Here is a 21,418-nt window from a genome sequence, read left to right on the forward strand (position 1 = left end):
TTATAATATTGTTATATACACATACAATAGCAGTATACATAATAAGTAAACAGACAATACATAAAAAATACAGTAAAAATAATATTAAATATATGTTTACTTGGCATGGAGGAACGCATAAAAAATTAATCAGCGTAAATGTTTCAATAATTTTGTAGCACACATTTAGTGACGAGTCATCTTTTTCATTCATTAAAGCGGATCGAACTTCTTTATCGAACATATTTGCGTAAGTGCTTCAATGAGCATATATCGCGATTATCATAAAAACAGTATTGTTACGTAATAATATAATTGCCAATAAATGACATGACAAATTTAACAATAATGAGTTTAACACTCAGTGTTAATTTGCGTTTGTGACGATCATGACTACTACGGCCCAACAAGCCTTTCGACCTCTTTTTATTACGTGCTTTATTATCGGTTTATGTGTCTATCCATTAAATAGTCCAAAATCTCGAGTTGTATATTTAAGCATTCTATATTCCGCGATAGTGTGGTTTGTTTATGGCTATCTTTTGTACGGCATGGTGAGCTCTCTTTCATTGGAAGCATTATTTCCTTTTACCATTACGTTAATCATTTTGGAAGTCAACATCATTGCGACAATTACATCTGTGATTTTTACTATATATTACAATAAGGTATAATTAATATGTTTAATTTCTTTACCAATTATATCTTTATATTTACACTAATTATATTATATTGTAATGTTAAAGTAATTATGCATGCCTGATATTTACTTTAACTGCCAATATAACATTTCTCATTGATATTTGAATGATTTTATTGAGCAATAGTTTTTAAGTAATCTATAAACGTATATGTATAAACGTATTTTCTCACAGAAATATAATATATACCATCATAATTTATATTATTTTTCAATATTATTGTAGAGAATTCAAATGTGTATGGAGAGACTTACTGCAGTGGATGATACTTTGAAAGAATTAGGTAGTCCAAAAATATATCGAAAAATGCATATGTTGTCAAAACGAATAGCAATTGGGTGGATTGTGCTCAGCTTTGCTCTGAATTTTTGCGACACCATGTCATGTCTAATACAGCTGAGAGAAAAAACTACTTCATGGAAATTTATTGTACCTCATATGTATAATTATTGTATTCATACTGGGGCACTTGTAGATTTAGTGTTTATCACTTTCTTATGGTTTGTACTTGTTTGTTTATCAAATTAACGCAACGAATTATATATTCAAAACATTTTCCATTTTTAACATACATTTTACATAATTTTTAAAATAATTAATAAAATGCAATCATCACAGGAATGACAATTTTCATTTGTAAAATTATTTAAAAAATTAATTTCTAATTAATTTAAAAGTATTTAAAAATTAATTGTAAAAAGTGATATATGAGATATATATAGATAATGCCCGATCTACAATAGTTGCAGTAAGCTGTAGTAAGCCTCAAGCCGTAAGAAATTGACCAATTACAGGCGAATGTGAGGAGAATAATCGACTGTGATTGGTCAATTTCTTACATCTTGAGGCTTACTACAGCTTACTACAGCTATTGTAGATCAAGCATTATATATACTATTTTGTAAATTTTAATATATATTGATTATAATTTCATAAATAAAGAATTATATATACAAGTTTTAAAAACTCATTATCCAAAAATGGTCACTAGATCTGTCACAGATGATGCTACAATTCAAAATATTATTTGATAAAATAATATTTATGAGACAGGTACATCGGCACGAGGTTTGATGAAGTAAAAAAGCATATGCAAAATCTATTGGTAAGAAAAGAGCATTGGCTAAGGAATACATGGAAGAAACCTACAATAATTGTTCATCAATGTACTTTGAGTACTAATAATTGCAAGCGAGTGTTGTGGAGCTCAATGTAATTCAATACATATATGCATATATTTTTGTAGAATATTATTTTAATAATATTTTAGTATAACAAAAAGCAATTAATGATAATTTATAAAAACAATTCCTTTTCGTCATTTTTATGTTTATCAGTAATAAAAATTTGATTTGTCGACAGACATCTTCATTTAGAACTATGTCGCATTGCACGCGAATGGAATCTGGTGTTTGGAATTCAGATGGCTGCCGAAACAGCGTTTTATCCATTATTTGGGACATCAATGTCCTTCTACATATACAATTTGCTAACGCATAAATATCGAAATGTAATACCAGTGAGCGTATGGTTTCGAGTAATTTCCTGGACGTTTGTCTTTGTAGGAAAAGTGTATATTATAAATTACATTTGTGAAAATGTCAGTGTTAAGGTAAAAAAAATGTACAATGCATTTTTAATAAGAGAGAATATACATATATTCAATATAAATTAATTATAAATTTTAGGCTAACAAAATTGACAAAATAATCAATAAATTGACTTTTCGATATGCTGACGTTTTAAAAGAGGTAAAAAATATTTTAATAGCAAAAAGTAAATAAAGCAAATTATGTTAAATAACTATTCATGTACAGATTTATCAGTTCAATTTGCAAACAATGCATCATCCGTTGGAGTTTACTGGAATGGGTTTTTTCCCCTTTGGCAACAAATTTCTCATAAAGGTTTATTTTTCAACTATTTTTACTGTTACTTTATTTTTACGTGTTGTATTTTACGTACATTAGAGAAATTCATAAAAATGCTTCTAAGCTTGTTAAAGTTGTTATTAAAGTTAAGTTACTAATTTTTTCTTACATCCATTATATTATTTATCTTACATCATATTTAAATATAATGCTATCTTTACAAATATAAGAATTAATTGAAAATTTATACATTTTTTTTTAGTTCTGCGTAACAATTACAACGTTTTTGATCATCGTTATACAAATGTCGAACGCCTGAAGACTTCATATTAAGTTTAGAATCCCAAAAGCGCATCAAAATAATTATCTGTAATTACATCGATTATATGCGTGTATATCACTTGCCAGTGTAGTAATAATTAAAAAAAAAAACAATTAATGATTCTATCAACTAGTAGTTTTCTTCTTTTTGTTGTACTTACAGATTAATCACGTAATAATATCTTTGAATAATAAACTAAAAAACGTGAAACATTTTCATTGCGCTTGAAATATTAATAATTAAAAGGCAAAACGCATTCTTTATATATAATATGTATATAACCAAGTAATATATAATATTAAAAAATTAATTAAATCAATTATTACCGATTTATACATTTTTAATATGTTTTAATACACATGAAAATTATTTCCACTATCTTGAATATTACACGGAAAGAATGGTTTTGCTGAAGTATCTAAAAATTTAGCTATATGCAGATCTGAAAATAATTTTGTTGCACTATCTTAAAATAATTATGTAGAACATTCAAACTGATTGCTAAAATGTCAAAATTTTTTATCCTTTTTTATCAAATTTATATCATATCCTTATATTAAATTCTAACAAATGACAAAAATGTAATTAGTGTATACAAAATACTAATCTAAAATGTCTCTTATCTCTTATTAAAATCTTTGTTTTGTACGGAAATTTAAATTGCATCTCGCTCCATTTGGTGTAACAATAACATAACATAAAAATCGCCCTTTCTGAGTTATTCGTACAGGAAAAAGGGTTGTTACATGTACTATTTACAGTTAAATCGACGATGCTTAAGCTTCACAAACTCGAGGGAACAGTTGTGTCGCTATTGTGCTATATCATTTAGTGAATTATGTGGGGTGCAATACTGTCTTAACTCAGTCAATCTCAGTTGTCGTTGTAGTAAGAACATCATAAAAGTTGCAATAAGAGTTACTTGCTAATACGGTATTTTAAAATTCTCATAGAAAGTTATAACAATTCCAAACTTTAAATTGTGTCTCCCCTGAAAAATCACAATTTTTGAGTTATTTCATTGTTGCAGCAAATGAGCGCGATAATTTTTTTTCAACTTGTCATGACTGTTGCAACGTTTATTATAGTTATAATGCAAATGTCTTCTATACCATAAGATGCATATTTTGAACAATTAAACAAGAATTGTCGTTTATAAAATATATTTTGTTGTGATTAATGAACATTGTATCTCTACGTTATTATGTAATAAAAACCTTTATGTTACAAATTTCTTTCTCTCTCTCTCTCTCTCTCTCTCTTTCTCTCTCTTTTTCTCTTTCTTCCAAATTATATCATTCCTTTGAATTACATCATTATATTTTTATATGTCAACTTAATGTTTTGTGTGTATGTGTGTGTGTGTGTGTGTATTTATATCTTATTCAATATTTTATTGTATTAAGATTTTTTATAATTCAATATAGTGAATTTTTTACGTTAGTATTAAATATAATATTGTTATATATACATACAATATTATAGTATAGTTAAAAAAATACATAAACGATACAATAAAAATAATATTAAATATATTTACTTTGCATAGAGAAACACATAAGAAATTAATATCAGCGTCAATGTTTCAATTATTTTGCAGCACATATTTAGTGACGAGTCATTTCTTTCATTTACTAAAACGGATCGACCTTTTAATGGAAACATATTTGCGTAAGTGCTCCAATGAGCATATATCGCTATTATGAAAAAAAAAAACAGTATTATTACGCATTAATGTAATTGCCAACAAATGAAATGACAAATTTGACAAAAAAAAGTTTAACACTCAGTGTTAATTCGTGGTTGTGACGATCATGACTACCACAGTTCAACAAGCCTTTCGACCTTTTTTTATTACGTGCTTTATTATCGGTTTATGTGTCTATCCATTAACTAGTCCAAAATCTGGGGTTGTATATCTAAGCATTCTGTATTCTGCGGCAGTGTGGTTTTTAAATGGCTATCTTTTGTACTATACGGTGAGGTCTCTTTCATTTGAAAAATTATTTCCCCATACCATTACGTTAATCGTTTTGGAAGTTACCATCATTACGACAATTACATCTGTGATTTTTAACATATATTACAACAAGGTATAATTAATGTGTTTAATCTTTTTACCAATTATATTTTTACATTTACACTAATTAGATTACACTGTAATGCTAAAGTAATTACGCACATGTAAATATTTACATCAATTGTCAATATAACATTTCTATTTAATATTAAAATGGTTTTATTAAGCAAGATTTTTTAAGTTGTCTATATGTGTAAACGCATTTTATCACAGAAGAATAATATATACCATTATATTTAATATTATTTTTTAATTTCATTTTAGAGACTTCAAATGTGTATGAAGAGACTTACTGCAGTGGATGATTCTTTGAAAGAACTAGGTAGTCCAAAAATATATGAAAAAATGCATATGTTGTCAAAACGAATAGCAATTGGGTGGACTGTGTGGTGCTTTGCTCTGAATTTTAACGACACCACATCATGGCTGGTATTTCTGAAAGAAATAACTACTTTATGGGCATTTATTCTAGCTCATATGTATTTAATTATTGTACTAATGCTAGTACACTTATAAACTCAGTGTTCATCACTTTCTTATGGTTTGTACTTGTATGTTTATCAAATTAACGCAACTAATTATATATTCAAAACATTTTCCATTTTTAAAGATAATGTATATATATTTTACACAATTTTTAAAATAATTAATAAAAGGCAATCATCACAGGAATGACAATTTTCGGCATTTGTAAAAGTACCTATTCAAAAAATTAATTCTTAATTAATTTGTAAAAGTATATTTAAAAATTGATTCTAAAAAGTGATATATAAGATACGTATTATTTTGTAAATTTCAATATATATTATAATTTTATAAATATAGAATTTATTATATATACAAGATACAAGTTTTAAACCTTATTATCCAAAAATGGTTAATAGATCTGTCATAGCATAGAGGCTACAATTCAAAATATTATTTAGTGAAATAATATTTATAAAACAGGTACATCGGCACCAGGTTTGATGAAGTAAATCAGCATATGCAAAATCTACTGATAAAGAAAGAGCATTCACTAAGGAATACATGGAAGAAACCTACAATAATTGTTCATCAATGTACCTTGGGTGCTGATAATTACAAGCGAGTGTTGTGGAGCTTAATGTAATTCAATACATATGCATATATTTATGTAGAATATTATTTTAATAGTATATAACAAAAAACAATCAATTATAATTTGTAAAAACAATTTCTTTTTATTATTTTTAGTAATAAAATGTTTTTTAGTAATAAAAAATTTATTTGTCGACAGACATCTTCATTTAGAACTATGTCGCATTGCACGTGAATGGAATCTGGTGTTTGGAATTCAAATGACTACCGAAACAGCATCTTATTCATTACTTGGAACATCATTATGCTTCTACTTATACAAATCGTTAATGCATCGAGAGCTAATACCAGTCAGCGTATGGTTTCGAATAGCTTTCCGGATGTTTATGATTGTAGGAAAAGTGTATATTATAAATTACATTTGTGAAAATGTCTGTTTTAAGGTAAAAAAAATGTACAATGCACTTTCAATACAAGAGAATATACATATATTCAATATAAATCAATTATAAATTTTAGGCTAACAAAATTGACAAAATAATCAATGAATTGACTTTTCGATATGATGACGTTTTGAAAGAGGTAAAAAATATTTTAATAGCAAAAGAGTAAATAAAGCAAATTATGTTAAATGACTATTTATGTACAGATTTATCAGTTCAATTTGCAAACAATGCATCATCCGTTGGAGTTTACTGGAATGGGTTTCTTCTCCTTTGGTAACAAATTCCTCATAAAGGTTCATTTTTCATCTATTTTTACTGTTACTTTATTTTTGCATGTTATATAGAAATTCATAAAATTGCTTCTAAGCTTATCGTTAAAGTTGTTATTAAAGTTAAGTTATTACTTTTTTTTTACATACGTACATTATATTATTTATCTTACATTTATCTTACATCATATTTAAATATAATGCTAGCTTTACAAATAATAAGAATTAATTGAAAATTTATACATTTTTTCTTAGTTCTGCGTAGCGATTACAACGTTTTTGACCATCGTGATACAAATGTCGACGCCTGATTTACCTTTTAAAGAGTAATCCACTCTGCACTTTATATTAAGTTTAGTATCCCAAAAGCTCATCAAAACAATTATTTGTAATCACATCGATTATATGCAGGTATATCGCTTGAGCCAATGTAGTAATAATTTAAAAAAACAATTTGTTATGTGATCAGCATAGATATTACTCGTATCTACGCCGTATTTTCGTCTTGCGCTTTATTTAATGTGTAACAAATACAGAAAACAGTTGAAAAGATCGTTTTAATACAGAATGTAAACGTTAAACATTAAAAGCAGAAAATAACAATTAAGAAGAGAACGCATACGCGCATACATACATGGATCGGTTGCGCATTGTATGTGACTTCGCTTAGGGGCTGTTGCCCTGAGTCGTGAGAGCGGTAAGCGACGACGCCTGGGGGACTATCGCCCTGAGTCGCTACCTGATTGTTCGGATGCGACAGCGCCTTGAGGTGTAGACTTGGGTCGCCTTGGCTTGACACACACTTTATTCAATGTTCACAATTGTGTCCTTTGTATAGAATTTAAATGTTCGTCTCGAAGGAAAGGCAAAATCTCGAGCGATCTTTCGTGGCCACGTAATCGTTGTGTACACGTCGAAGTAACGAGGAAAAATCGAAAATCGGCCGTGACAACGAAGGATCGAAAACGCCGGAGCCACATCTAACGACCGTTGAAACTCGTCCCTAAGATACCGAATTATTTATTTGTACATATAATTGATTGATGTACCTATAGGTGAATGTGTGTGTGTATGTGTCTGAGCCATCCGACGATCTCTCTTATTCGCTTTAGTTATGTCGTGCACGACGCATGTGTTTACTATATAACACAATTAATGATTCTACCAACTAGTAATTTTCTTCTTTTTGTTGTGCTTACAGATTAATCACGTAATATCTTTAAATGAGACACTATATAAAACGGAAAACATTTTTATTACACTTAAAATATTAATAATAATTAAAGGGTAAAACGCATTCTTTATATATAATTTATATAATCAATAATGTTAAAATTAAATAAATCAATTATTGTCGATTTATACGCACTTTTAGTACGTTTTAATATACTTTAATACATATGAAAATTATTTTGACAACAATATTAAATATTAGTTTATTTATTTTATTAATTAAATTTCTTTTAGTGTCTAAATCTATATTCTATCGATATTCTACAAATAATGTGACTTGCAATGTGATATCATTATTAGGATATGTAAGTTCATCGTGTTTCATTATGAATTATTCACAGATAATACAAGATATAGATAATTTTTTTTGGCAATTACAGCAGCAGAATAAAAAGTAAGATGCGAAAATAATTGTAAATGTTTCGCATCGCAAATTTAATAATCTAGAAAGTTTTACCGTAAAATTTCACAAATTTCTACACTCTAGTCGATTTATACCTCACATCAATAAAATTACATTGTTCTCCAAAAGAATAAAGAATAAGTAAAAAGCAAATTTAATATAATTTTTACACTTCCAGAAATTCTAAAAATATTTCTTTTATGTTTCTCCTCTTTTCTTGCTATTGTTGCGACAAATTGATATTAAAAAATACTATTACTCATATCATTAAATTACTATTACTCATTATCGTTGTCCTTTTACTTGTTAATCTTATTATGTATCATCAGATATGACACATGAGGAAAGTTACGTTACATAGACCAATACTGACAGAAGTAACAGTAAACGTATTTGCTTCAAACTAATAAAAAGAATACGTAGAAAACTGTATTAGTGGCTCCATCCATTACAATGGATCCCAACAAGATTCAACCATCAATCATTTTTTTTTACTCATCAAAGTGAATCTATAATTTCAATATGCGTAAGTGCTGTAAGGAACATATACTGTGATTACGAAGTTCCGCCGCAGTTGCAAATCGACACAATAGCGATACACCCAATAAACAAGTTTGAACATACAGTCAATAAATTTGCAATAGCGATGATCGTGGTAACTACAATCCAACAGGCTCTGCGTCCTTTCCTCGTTATGTGCTTTATTGTCGGTTTAGGATTTTACCCCGGAAAACAACCAAGGATTTGGTGGACTGCGTATTTAAGTATTCTATATTCTCTGACACTATGGTTTACTTATGCTTATCTCTTTTATTATATAATAATTCTCTTTAAAATCGAAATACTATTTCGGACCTCAGTTGTTATAATCGTTACGGAGATTAACATCTTTACCTTGGTTGTGTCCGTGATTATGAGCTTTTATCATCGAAAGGTACAATTATTCAAATATTTACTATATATTTAGCAATGTTAAAGTAATTATATTATTTTATATTTCTAATATGGCGCGCAGCTTTAAAAAATAAAAATTTTTTATAAAGCAATATATATCTAATGTTTTTTTATTTTTTGATTTTACAATGTATTTTTATCAAAATAGCATAATTGCTTTACATAATACATGATGACATAGATGCGTTTCAAATTGTCGCCTGCTATTATTTTAGAGATTTGCTATGTGCTTGAAGAAGCTTGCAGCTGTAGACGATACCTTGGAAGAACTGGGCACTCCAAAAATGTATCGAAAAATATATATATGGTCGAAAAGAGTAGTAATTGTGTGGATCATGTACAGTATGACTGTAAATGTGTATGAGTCACTACTGTGGCAAAATTTGAATGAGACTGTTTCTTGGGGACTATATCTGCCTTACATACTAAATCATTCTCTTCACATTAATACGCTCGTGGACTTATTATTTACCTTCATCTTATGGTTTGTATAATATTTATATTTACAGTATTTATTCAGTAAATAAATGTATCATTGTTTGTATTTGCATTTAATTTCCTGTATCTCTACTTTTCATAATTTCCTCGCTAGTGTAAAATTTATTCATTAAATACTAAATTCACTAAATATCATTAAAATGATAAAAGAATTTAATAAAAAACTACAGAAAGTTTATACAAGGCTAAACATATTACTTCTATATGATCCTCAATTAAAATTTTCAGAATTAAAAGATAGATTACATATAAATTATATGTATATACCGTTATATATATTATATTATATAAAATTCCTACAATTCATGTAAATATGAGTTAAACATTTTCATTTATCATATATTATTAAATGTTTTGATTTGCTACATATTTTATACTTTCTGAGATGTTTTTTGCACAGGTATATTGGCACTAGATTTGATAAGATAAGCGAGCACATACGGTATCTGTCAGTGAGAGAAGAGCGTGGACTGAAATGTACATGGAAGAAACCTGTGGTCGGTCTTCACCGATATATTATGTGTACTGATAACCATAAACGGATGCTGTGGATCTCAATGTAAATTGATACACATTTATATATATGATAGATCATCGACTTATGTACTAATAATAATTAAATAAGATAAAACTATATATTAAAAAGCAATAAAAATAAATTATAAGAATCACTTGGGTTCTTAAAATGATATGAGTTGTCATATAATTATCTATATTTTTTCATAACCAAATGTGTCTTTTGGCAGGCATCTTCACTTAGAATTATGTCACCTTGCTCGCGAACTAAATTCAATATTTGGAACACAAATAACTTTTGAAATGGCATCCTATCTTCTATATTTAACTGCACTATGTTATTACTTGTGCTTGATGCTAATACGGAAACAATCAGATGAAGAAATACATTCAACAATATTCTATTTGAACTTGTTCAATACAGGGTTATGGCTTTTTTTATTTTTATTTAAACTCTACACCATAAATACCATTTGTGAGAATGTTACGGTTAAGGTAAAATCACACACACACACATACATGCGATCCATAAATATATATATAGATTTTATTCTATAATAAATTCCATATTTCAGGCTAACAAAAATGATAAAGTAATTCATCAATTGACAAGTGTACGTCAATATGCTAACATTTCGGAAGAGGTAAAAAGTATTTTAGCATAAAAACAGTAAGTAAAGCAAATTAAATAAAATTAAATAATAGTCATTTATCTATAGATTCATCAGTTTACCTTGCAAACAATGCAGCATCCGTTAAAATTTTCTGGAATGGGCCTTTTCTACTTTGGCAATGCATTTCTTCGAAAGGTTTACTTTTAACTTTACCTTCCTCAGCATTTTATTTTTATATTTTGTATGTTAGTTTCAAAAATTAATTATCAAAAGTGTTATTAATATGTATCGTTATTATGCCATTTAACTTGCAATTTTTAATTTATTAGCATTTTAAGTGCTGCTTTTATACCGAGTGAGAAAATTAATTGATTTATTCTTTTCCAGTTTTGTATGACGGTTATAACGTACGTAATCATTATGATGCAGTTAAAAATAACTTAAAAAGTTTTGTAAGTGTTTATTAACAATTTTCAAAATGAATAACAAATGTAACACAATAAAATTAATAAAATAATAACATAAATTTTGGCAAAAATTTCATTAATAATTTATTTCCTGTTTACAAATAAATCATGTTTAAGTTGATCCATAATTAGAGGAAAGTCCCCTATTATGAGATAGGCTTCTAATATGCGACAGCGAGATTTCTGCTAAACTAATAGGCCCTATCTGTTGGTTCCACCATGAACTTATTGCCCTTGGGGTAAAACCTATTTAGTGGAAAATTCATTGTTTGATCGTGCGTGTATAGAAGAGAAAGAAATTGTGAAATTGGATGTTGTCAAGTGCCATGGATATGAGTCTTTAAACCTTGTTTATTATATAATTAATAAATATTTGGCAATAAGTTCTGCATGCAGCGATAGAGTAAGGTCGTATTGATAGGAAAATACGGGATATGTTGAGTTGCTTAATTGTAGAGATTAGATTTGGTGATCGCGAAACCGCAAGGCGTGGTGCTCGTAACATGATACTCAGGGTACTCCTCAGTTGCTGGAGTATGAAAGTTATTGTATAGTAATAAAAGAAAAAAAAATACTATATTAACGTTAAGGGGTTTATACGAATTTATAAGACTGTGCTGACCTTGATTTGAGAGGGAAGAGTGGAGGGGGAAGATTAGGTACAATATTGAGTATAAGTAGGTTTACGATTATTGCAAATATGCTTCTCCATTACATTTGTCTTTCAAAAACTTTAAATAAAGTTTTTTAATTGCAATATCATGTATTTTGCACTTTATTAGCGATTTCCCGGGGTCTCTCATATTAGGAGCACACTTTTTCGATTTTGCCGAAAGCTCATTTTTCACATTTTTCTAATTTTCAGCAAAATTAATATTTAAATTAAATTTTACATTTCAGCATCTTAAAGCTTATTAAATTCCCTTTAAAATGACCTACTATATTTTTCAATTCTGCCCATAGACTTCCGGCAATCACACAAAATAGATATGGTATCTCATAATCGGGTACTTTCCTCTACTTATGGTGTTGATATTTCTTTTAGCAAGGCAATTGATAAACTCCAACGTCAGATATAAATAACATTTGTCATTATAAAAATCTATGAATAGTATCTCAATATATCTGTTTTCTTTTGTTTCTTATGCTTAATAATTTTATTCTAAAATCTAAATCTAATTTTAAAATTTTATTCTTATTCCAAAATCTAATATGTGCAAATATGTCCTCAAATTTTACAATTTATGTAATAAATAACGTTTAATTTTACACAATAATACTTACAATTTTTTGCTACTAGTTTTCAATAATTGTTAATAATTTTCTTACAGCCAACATGTACATTTTTATTTGTTTAATCCATACAGTTAGTTTAAAATAAATTTTGTCACAAATATCCGTCACACAAAAAATTAGAACACAAAAATTAATTTCTTTACATAATTGTGTAAGACTGAATGAGACAAAGAACGTACGTCATATTGTAAACCTTCAGTTTTTCACCATAGTCATAAATTATGTATTTATTTAAATAAATAATAAACACATATTATATTATAAATATCTGTATAAATTGTAATACTTCAAAAAGATAAAGCAAATAATAATAAGATTGTGTAATCATATTCCTTTTCAATTAACAAGATTTATTGGTAATATAAAACATAATAATAAAATAAACCAACTTCTTTGAAGAACTGAATTAAATTTGATTACATTAATTTAGCGTTTCATATAACGCAAGTAAATATGCATAGAAAGTGCAAAATGTAATTCAAAAGTAAGTGCATTATATAAGGGAGACCGGGGCTATCTGTCTACGGGGGTTATGTGTGTCCACAGTACTGCTATCTCAAGTTTTAAGAGACATATGTCTTTACCATTGCAACAAGTAGTTGAAAAATACCCTACGTAAGATATTTAAATGTTTGTTTTCTTCCGATCCCTCTCGCAGACGCTATATATACGTTAAAAGAAAAGCGAAAACAATTATTCACATTTTTCGACGGTCAAAAAATTTGCTGTGCGACAGTAGTTTAACTCAAATTAAAGTAAGCAATTCATAATATTATCAATTAATATATAATTATCAGATGTGAGAAGCGTCAAATCTTAATTCCGCATTATCTAAAATTGGCAACATGTTAAAGACTGAAAAACGTGGTCGGGGCTATCTGTCCTATTTTTGATGGAGCAATGTATCCATACTTCAATGACGAATTGTTCTTTTATAAATAGATAATGGTGCATAACTACAAAAGCAAGACTTTCCTTAAGATGGATAAGGTAGACATACCCAATAAAATTATATTTAGAGCGATTAAAAAAATAAAAATTGAGCAAGAATCTTTTCGTAAAAACAGCGTTAGACTTTGGAATAAATGTTCGGGCTCTCACTCGTTACTGTACAAAAGTGACCTACGAGCAACTATTTGATTCTGCGATTCGAGAATCGTCGCCAAATTTTTATTTCAAAAATACGTATCAAGTTAAATATATGAGTTTGTCTTGAATTATTGAGTATTTTCTATTTTAAACGCCGAGGATAAAGTATAATAAAGGCCCCAAATAAAAAAAAAGATTAAAGAATTGAAGGGACAAAAGAATCACATTAGGGGTATTCAAATAAGTTAGAGTTTAACGGTTTGACAGGTTATGTCGGGTTAAAGTCGGGTAAAAAGTTAATTTTTAAACTTTTAACCCAAAGATTAATGTGATAAGTTAATGAGTCACTTATGTATTTTGCATAACCTTAAAGAGTAGCGCGCCCAAAGTTAATTAATTAACTTTTTACTCGACTTTAACCCGACATAACCTGTCAAACCGTTAAACTTTAACTTATTTGAATACCCCTATTGATTTTGCAACAGACTCAAAATCAGTTTAACGCCACCATATATAAAGAAAAGTCAGCTCTACGCAGGAAACTTGTAAAAAAAAACTACACAAAGTGCCTATTACTTCTCTGACTCCAACGACTAGGCAGTTTTTTCAATATTATATATTAATAATAAATAATATTATAAATAAGTATAAAAATTAATATAAATAATGTGTTTTGTATTATATGTGGACAGATATAGCCCCTCGCGAATGTGGAAAGATAGCCCCACATATGGAGCTATCTGTCTACGGTTGACTTGTCCACTTAAAAAATTCGCCTCTTTAAAATGTTAAAAGATCAACGATTCTAATTATGTTTTTTTTAATAGCAAGGTTGAAAGGTTATAGGTACCATTAAAATTTTAGCCAAATATTTTTATTAGTTTTTTAGTAAACTTGAAAAAAGCGTAAAGTGTGGACACATAGTCCCGGTCTCCCCTATGCTTTGTATGCGGATCGATTATCTCAACTGTGCTATCGTTTAATGTTTAAAGACATTTACGATATAATTATGTAGCCATTTCATCATAATAATAAATGTGACGTTTGCACAATGTGAACGTTGCAAACTGAAAATTTTAACAGTTAACACATAGAATTGCGAGAGTCTCCGTTATTATGATCGACACTGTAGAAAAGGCGCTAAGTCCTATTTTCTTAGCCGCCTCTTTTTTAGGTTTCGGAATTCTTAGATATCCTTTAAACCAGCCTAGATATCGCTTGAGTATTTTCTATATATTAACTGTGTGGAGTGTTTATGCTTATGTGTTATATTATACGATGACCTATCTGTTTTTGGAAGGAGTATATACTGAATTCATAACTTTTGGGATGACAGTAAATTTGCTTGCAGCAATAACATCCATAATTATCACCAATTGCAAGTACGAGGTATGAGTTTTATTTATCAATGTTTTAATAAAGTGTGATATATCTAAAATAAAACAAACAACATAGAATAGCACATTCTAGAATATAAAAATAACTAATTTCAACACTTACTTATTTAATATATTTAAAAATGTGATAAAATAAATTTCTCTATTTTCGAAATATATTTTATATATTAATTTATCTGTATTGAAGTTAAAGGTGCAATCAACTAATAAATTTTGTTTTTAATGTTGCACTTCGCATTAGATAATTTAATGTAAACTTTTAATTAAATTTGTATCGTGTATACGCTGTGCTTTACTATTAAGTGTATCATTACGTATATGCCTTATGTATATTAAACACGGTGCGGTCTCGCTTCGCGTATACTTAGCGCGAGACACTATCGTGTCTCTTGATCAGAAAAAGAGTCTCCTAGTTTTATAAATTTTCTGACTGCTGTTATCCTCAGAAATACCGGCAGTATACAAGAAAGTTAGATCTTGTGGATGATACATTGGAAGAGCTTGGTATACCCAAAGAATACTATAAAATGAGAAATTTGACAAGAAAAGCGTTGATTATGTGGTTTTTAATGATTTGCATAACATGGACTTTTGATTCTTTAGTGTGCATAGGAATGTTCCATGATACAAGGGCCATATTCATGCCTTTCATTACGTCTTATTCTATACACGTTAACAGCATCACGGATATAACGTTTATTCTTCTTCTAAGGTTTGCAAATCTTATTTTGTTATAATCATTTTATCGCGAGTATTATTAAAACTTTTAAGTAATTTAATTTGATAAATTCTTAATTTTTCAAAATAAATATAGAATTAAATCAAGTACAATACAAAAAATATATTAAATTATTGTATGTTAATGTTATATTGTAATACACTTCTGTATCTATAAAATTAAAAATTTGATTTAAAAGAAGATGATAAGCGGACAATTTTTTTGTTTTAATTCTGTTATGCATAACAATTTTTTGCGCTTTTCCTAAATATTTCTTAAATTATAGACATATTGGTGATAGGTTAGATAAAATAAACAATCATATTAAGCAACTATCAGAAACAGAAGACTGTGGACTAAGATGCAAGTGGAAAAAATTTCTTGTCGTTAAAGGCTACAACGTTCGAAATGCTAAAAATCGCAAACACATATTATGGATCGTAATGTAAATTACAAATTTTCTAATTTATGTAAAAATATAATGAACATAAATATAACTTTTATTCTTTTTTACGACATAATAAATCTTGCGATAAATCAGCTCTAATCGCGCTAATTCATCTAAGATACCAATGCGATATATGTATTTTAGAAATAATAGATTAATAAATACAAGTATATTTTTAATAATTATTTGTTTTTTATTAAATTAATATTTTTTTAGACATCTCCATTTGGAACTTTGCCGGACAGCTCGCGATATAAATGGTTTCTTTGGAGTACAAATGACTTTGCAAATAATATCCTATTTCATTCTCTTAAACGAAGGGTCTTACTTCGAATATCACACGATATTACATCTGAAAGAAATAATAAACAATAACGTGATATTAAAAACATTTCTTTCTAGTATAATGTGGTTTTTCATATTTTTAACAAAACTTATATCACTGAATCACATTTGCGAAAGCGTTAGCGCTAAGGTAAACATATATTAATTGGAAATAGTATATTGTACAACCATAGTGGGAAAAGTGGTCGATTCTGAATGAGTGTGAAGTTGGTCGCACGAGCGAAGCGAGTACGACCATCACACTCATTTGGGTTCGACCACTCTTCCCACGAGTTGTTCATACTATTTTTCCTAACAAGAGCGTGAAACAGGCCGCTTTTCGCGCTTGTTTTACAATTTTATTTCTCCATTAGTTGAGAAATGGCTCCATTTTTCAACTAGTGGCGAAATGGATCGTTTTGCTCATTCAAAACAAACGCGTGAAAAGCAGCCCATTTCACGCTCGCGTTAGAAAAAAATCATTTTTGCAAATTATAAAAAAGTTATATAACAAATGACATAATCTTTAATCTTTCTTGAAGATTAATAATTGTGAATAACAATCAAATTGAAATAAATGTTAACATTGCAAAAAATTCTTTACAGTAATAAAACAGATTTAGAAAATTCTGCTAATGTAAAAATTCGAATTTGTTATTGAAAACAATACAATTATAAATGTAAACATAATTAATTTTATAACATTTCAGGCGCACAAGACCAAGAGCATTATCCACAAATTAACAAATCTCATTTGCTTTGCGGAAGCTCGCGAAGAGGTGAGATGTTTCTTATATAATCATCTCTTGATTCAAAATAATTTTTATTTAAGTATATTAAAATAAAAATTGCATTATAATGTAACGCAGATTTATCAGTTTGTTTTGCAAGTATCATTACGGCCATTGAAGTTTAGTGGTTTGGGACTATTTTATTTCGGCTACGCCTTTATTCGTAAGGTAAATCATCTTTAATATCATTCCTAACTTTATACAGAATCTTAGCTTACTAAGTTGTAAAATTTCCAATAATAATATTTCTGTTTGATATCTCTCTTCAGTTTTTCGTCTGGACTCTCACCATCGTTATTTTTATGGCGCAAATGGATTTTGTTCCTGTATGGAACACAATTGACAGAAAAATATAGCATATACTACAGCAAGTAGCTCATATATGAAATTTTGAAATTCATCACATTCTCTTTCTAACTTATTATTCAATATTTCTACTTAATATTGTAATCTAAAGCTATAAATAAATATATTGATTTATAAAATATGCAGTGTAAATAATTACAATTAATTTAATATTTTTTATATGTCACATTAATGTTTCATATACATTTATTTATATTGTCACATCAATTTATATTGTCTATGAATTGTATACATCTATTTCTTAAATAAGAGCTCTTTTAGCATTTATAAATTATATCTTGATTGAGGAATATTAAATAACATATTATATAAGGATCCTTTTAATTTGAAATGTTAATGCTTGATCAACAAGACATTATGAATTGATTTCTTATAAATTTTTTTTAATTATAAATATATAGTCACTTTACATATAATACTATAATTTTAATAAAAATTTTAATACAAAGTTAGATACCTTAATTGAGCAGTGTCTGCAAGCTAAAACCAATTTAATCATTAGCATTAATAGTGTCAAGAAACAGTAGATCGGCTATGTCATTGTGTTCGTTTAGGGAAAAGTTAGGTATAATATAACGCTAATGCATTGATCTATGTATTATTCTATCGCCTTAATAATGAGTTATATATCGGCTGGATACAGTCCAACTGTCAGTTTATGGTAGAAATGACGATTGTGATGAACATGGTGACTACTATAGAACAAGCTGTACATCCTCTGTTCTTGATCTTTCACATTCTCGGTCTCGGCATTCATACTCTGAAAAAACCTTATTTAAGTATTTTTTATAATGTAACATTGTGGATCGTTTACGGTTATGTTTTTTATTATGTAATAGTAGGACTTAAAGTAGAAAAGTGGTTCTTGGCAACATTTACTCTACTCAATATTCTAATGAACTTTCTCGTCCTCATTATATCTATTATTGTGAGTTCATATCAACACAAGGTATATACGCCACATATATTCGACTTATTGTTAGATTAATTTATAAAAGACTCTCTGTTAATCTATTATAAGTGTTCTTATAGCAGAAATATAATTGTCTAAAAATTTTTACATAAATATATATTACAATAAATGTTGGATTGTAGTTTGGCATAATATTATCTAGGAAATGCGGATGTTTGTAAAAAAACTTGCTACTGTAGACAATACATTGGAAGAGTTAGGCACTCCTAAAATATATCGAAAGTTTTATGTGTGTATAAAATGGGTATTAATTGGATGGCTAGTGTGTAGCCAAACGGCCAATATAATTGATATGATGTGGTGGTCTTATACAGTGGAGAATCAGTGGTGCATGATTATACCTTATATTACAAACCATTATCAACACGTCAACATGCTTGTAGATCTAGCATTTATAATTTGTCTGTGGTGTGTACATTATTTCTATTAATATCTAAACTATTTCTATTAATATAATAATATTATATAATATTATGTCATAATTTCTTAATTAATTTATATAGGGTAGGTAGTCCAACAATGAATCATGTAAATTTCAGAGGCTTATATCTCTCTCAATGAGTCTCAATTATTGAGTTGGAGATCTGCGTTTTTGCATACAGTTCATGAATTTAGTTGGCTACATACTGTATAAGATGACTTATAAGTCATTTTTAAAGTTTAGCCACAATTTCGATTTTTTTAAAACAATGTCAAATGGCAAATTAACTAAATAATGGACCATAAGAGCCGACGCAAGATCTAATATGCGGGAAAATTATATTTAACAAATTTTTACAATTAGTCAATACATTAAAACACATTAAAAATATCAAACGTTTCAGGCCTAAATCGGGCCCTCTTCAGTGATAATAAGTCGAAAACGCATATATATAACGTACAAAGAATTATTATGCACGCATATAGTGGCATCGCAATGGGCTGACGCGAAACGCAAGCGCAAATCTTGGAAGGATTTGCATTTTAAGAGCGTCAGATACGCGTTCCGAATCTCTTTGGAAGTATGACATGTTAAGGCGCGTATGTCCGACACGCACCCGCGCAGCAATCTACAGCGAGAATCATGTTGTCTTCTATTGTAGAAGGAGACGAAAGGCAGCAAACTGTGGCCCGACAGAACTACAGAATGCCGTAAATGTTAGGAACATTAAAAAGAGATATAGAATTCGATTGACTTACTGCGTGCTACGCGAACCGTGGTCAGGCGTCTCTGAAGGCGTCCATAGACATTCCCCGTCTGGAGAGAGCGATACGTAGTCATGTCAATTATTAATTGGAGGGGGAGGGTTCAAATGCAAGTCGTACGTTGCATGACAACAAGCACAATCTAGCAACACTACATTTATAAAATATTGCAATGGTTCATAGTGTGCAACTGGTTCATTGATGGACTACCTATCCTACACATATATTTACTGTCTTAACTATCACTTATTTTATAAATAATATTATTATAAAAATTACACTATTTAGAGAAATTAATATTCTAAAATTATAATTTTATAATAAATATAATCCATATAATTTAAAAACTAAAATAGTATATAATATATATAATACTTTACTATTTAGTTAGAACGAGATAAGCAACAAATGCTTTTGAAATTATCTCAAGCTCATTCTTCATAAGTTTTGGAATTATACAATTTTTTCTTTGCAGGTACATTGGCAACAGATTTGACAATTTAAATGAACACATGAGATGTTTGTTGTTGATAGAAGAACATGATGTAAAATATACATGGAAAAATGTTGTGCTGCCCACTCGTCGACATATCATATGTATTAAAAATTACAAACACGTGTTGTGGACCACAATGTAAATCAGTACACAAATGTATTTAGATAGATCATTGATTTTGGCCTCATTTAGCATTGTGTAAAAATGATGTATTTTTGGCAGAATTTTGAGATTTACTCAGATAATATGATCCATTTAGATTAAAAAGTAATTTTTCTCAATTCACAATTTTTTAATTCTTTATAATTAACAATTTATATGTTTTTATAGGCATCTCCATTTGGAATTGTGTCAACTTGCTCGCGAATTAAATGCAATGTTTAAAATACAGATGACTATGGAAATGATAACTTATTTGGCATGTCTGACAAGACTACTTCGTTATATTTTCTTACATATAATAAGAGGAGATATTTTTTTATTGTCGCCATTGAATTGGATTGACATCAGTTTCTGGATATCCTTATATATAGCCAGACTCTTTTGCTTAAATTATATATGTGAGAGTGTCAGCGCTAAGGTAAATCCATACATAATTTATAAAATATGTATTTACAGGATGTCATATTTAGAACATTATACATTTAATAACTCATAAAGATTGATGAAAAAAAGGGGGTTAATAAACAATCTTAGATTTTGAGACTGATGCTCGTGTTAAGTCCAGTAGGATCCAAGTCAAATTTTTTAAATGGAAATCCCTATTTTTTATTATATTATCGTTTTTTATTAATTAATTTGAACGAGTTTTTGTCTGAAATATTTTTTATTTGCCTAATACTTTTTTAAATATTCAAGAAAAACTTGGTAACTGTTTCAATATTTAGCTTACAGTATCACGATAACTGTTTATCGAAGGAAAA

The 21,418-nt window shown here is 28.5% G+C and overlaps 3 protein-coding genes and 1 long non-coding RNA gene across 5 annotated transcripts in view; 3 read left to right on the plus strand and 1 right to left on the minus strand.

Annotated features, from left to right (window-relative positions):
* The window catches only part of LOC139812403 (uncharacterized), a 339,231-nt gene that overhangs the window by 43,537 nt on the left and 274,276 nt on the right, over positions 1 to 21,418 (minus strand). The window lies entirely within an intron of this gene.
* On the plus strand, positions 114 to 11,368 carry LOC139812397 (uncharacterized). Of its 2 annotated transcripts, XM_071777183.1 has the most exons (15): positions 114 to 647; positions 906 to 1,180; positions 1,734 to 1,892; positions 2,043 to 2,292; positions 2,369 to 2,431; positions 2,498 to 2,587; positions 5,218 to 5,494; positions 5,902 to 6,060; positions 6,212 to 6,455; positions 6,532 to 6,594; positions 6,662 to 6,731; positions 6,983 to 9,801; positions 10,216 to 10,374; positions 10,907 to 10,975; positions 11,051 to 11,368. In XM_071777183.1, the coding sequence occupies exons 7-12, from the start codon at positions 5,376 to 5,378 to the stop codon at positions 7,036 to 7,038; spliced, it is 711 nt and encodes a 236-aa protein (XP_071633284.1). In that variant the 5' UTR covers positions 114 to 647; positions 906 to 1,180; positions 1,734 to 1,892; positions 2,043 to 2,292; positions 2,369 to 2,431; positions 2,498 to 2,587; positions 5,218 to 5,375; the 3' UTR covers positions 7,039 to 9,801; positions 10,216 to 10,374; positions 10,907 to 10,975; positions 11,051 to 11,368. The 2 variants fall into 2 exon arrangements, with proteins under 2 accessions (XP_071633284.1, XP_071633283.1); XM_071777182.1 differs by lacking the exons at positions 5,218 to 5,494; positions 5,902 to 6,060; positions 6,212 to 6,455; ... (4 more) ...; positions 10,907 to 10,975; positions 11,051 to 11,368 and adding an exon at positions 2,814 to 4,059.
* Positions 14,627 to 17,947, plus strand: LOC139811722 (putative gustatory receptor 28b). The gene is made up of 7 exons (XM_071776077.1): positions 14,627 to 15,186; positions 15,641 to 15,906; positions 16,199 to 16,357; positions 16,577 to 16,835; positions 17,395 to 17,463; positions 17,554 to 17,643; positions 17,745 to 17,947. The coding sequence occupies exons 1-7, from the start codon at positions 14,914 to 14,916 to the stop codon at positions 17,829 to 17,831; spliced, it is 1,203 nt and encodes a 400-aa protein (XP_071632178.1). The 5' UTR covers positions 14,627 to 14,913; the 3' UTR covers positions 17,832 to 17,947.
* LOC139811699 (putative gustatory receptor 28b) overlaps positions 18,259 to 21,418 on the plus strand; it is a 4,749-nt gene continuing 1,589 nt past the window's right edge. Inside the window, exons 1-4 of the mRNA XM_071776048.1 lie at positions 18,259 to 18,790; positions 18,957 to 19,222; positions 20,475 to 20,633; positions 20,826 to 21,075. Of these exons, the coding sequence (XP_071632149.1) occupies positions 18,500 to 18,790; positions 18,957 to 19,222; positions 20,475 to 20,633; positions 20,826 to 21,075 (966 nt within the window). The 5' untranslated portion in view covers positions 18,259 to 18,499. The remainder of the gene's footprint in view (positions 18,791 to 18,956; positions 19,223 to 20,474; positions 20,634 to 20,825; positions 21,076 to 21,418) is intronic.

The sequence above is a fragment of the Temnothorax longispinosus genome, chromosome 4 (genome assembly GCF_030848805.1).
Source record: "Temnothorax longispinosus isolate EJ_2023e chromosome 4, Tlon_JGU_v1, whole genome shotgun sequence".
NCBI lineage: Eukaryota > Metazoa > Arthropoda > Insecta > Hymenoptera > Formicidae > Temnothorax > Temnothorax longispinosus.

Excerpts from the sequence above, each read along its gene's own strand:
- LOC139812397 (XM_071777182.1), top strand. The coding sequence starts at position 369 with ATGACTACTACGGCCCAACAAGCCTTTCGACCTCTTTTTATTACGTGC. Across the intron at positions 1,181-1,733 it reads GTGTTTATCACTTTCTTATG|GTACATCGGCACGAGGTTTG; the intron begins GTTTGTACTTGT and ends TTTATGAGACAG. Across the intron at positions 2,588-2,813 it reads GCAACAAATTTCTCATAAAG|TTCTGCGTAACAATTACAAC; the intron begins GTTTATTTTTCA and ends ATTTTTTTTTAG.
- LOC139811722 (XM_071776077.1), top strand. The coding sequence starts at position 14,914 with ATGATCGACACTGTAGAAAAGGCGCTAAGTCCTATTTTCTTAGCCGCC. Across the intron at positions 15,187-15,640 it reads TCACCAATTGCAAGTACGAG|AAATACCGGCAGTATACAAG; the intron begins GTATGAGTTTTA and ends TGTTATCCTCAG. Across the intron at positions 17,464-17,553 it reads TTGCGGAAGCTCGCGAAGAG|ATTTATCAGTTTGTTTTGCA; the intron begins GTGAGATGTTTC and ends AATGTAACGCAG.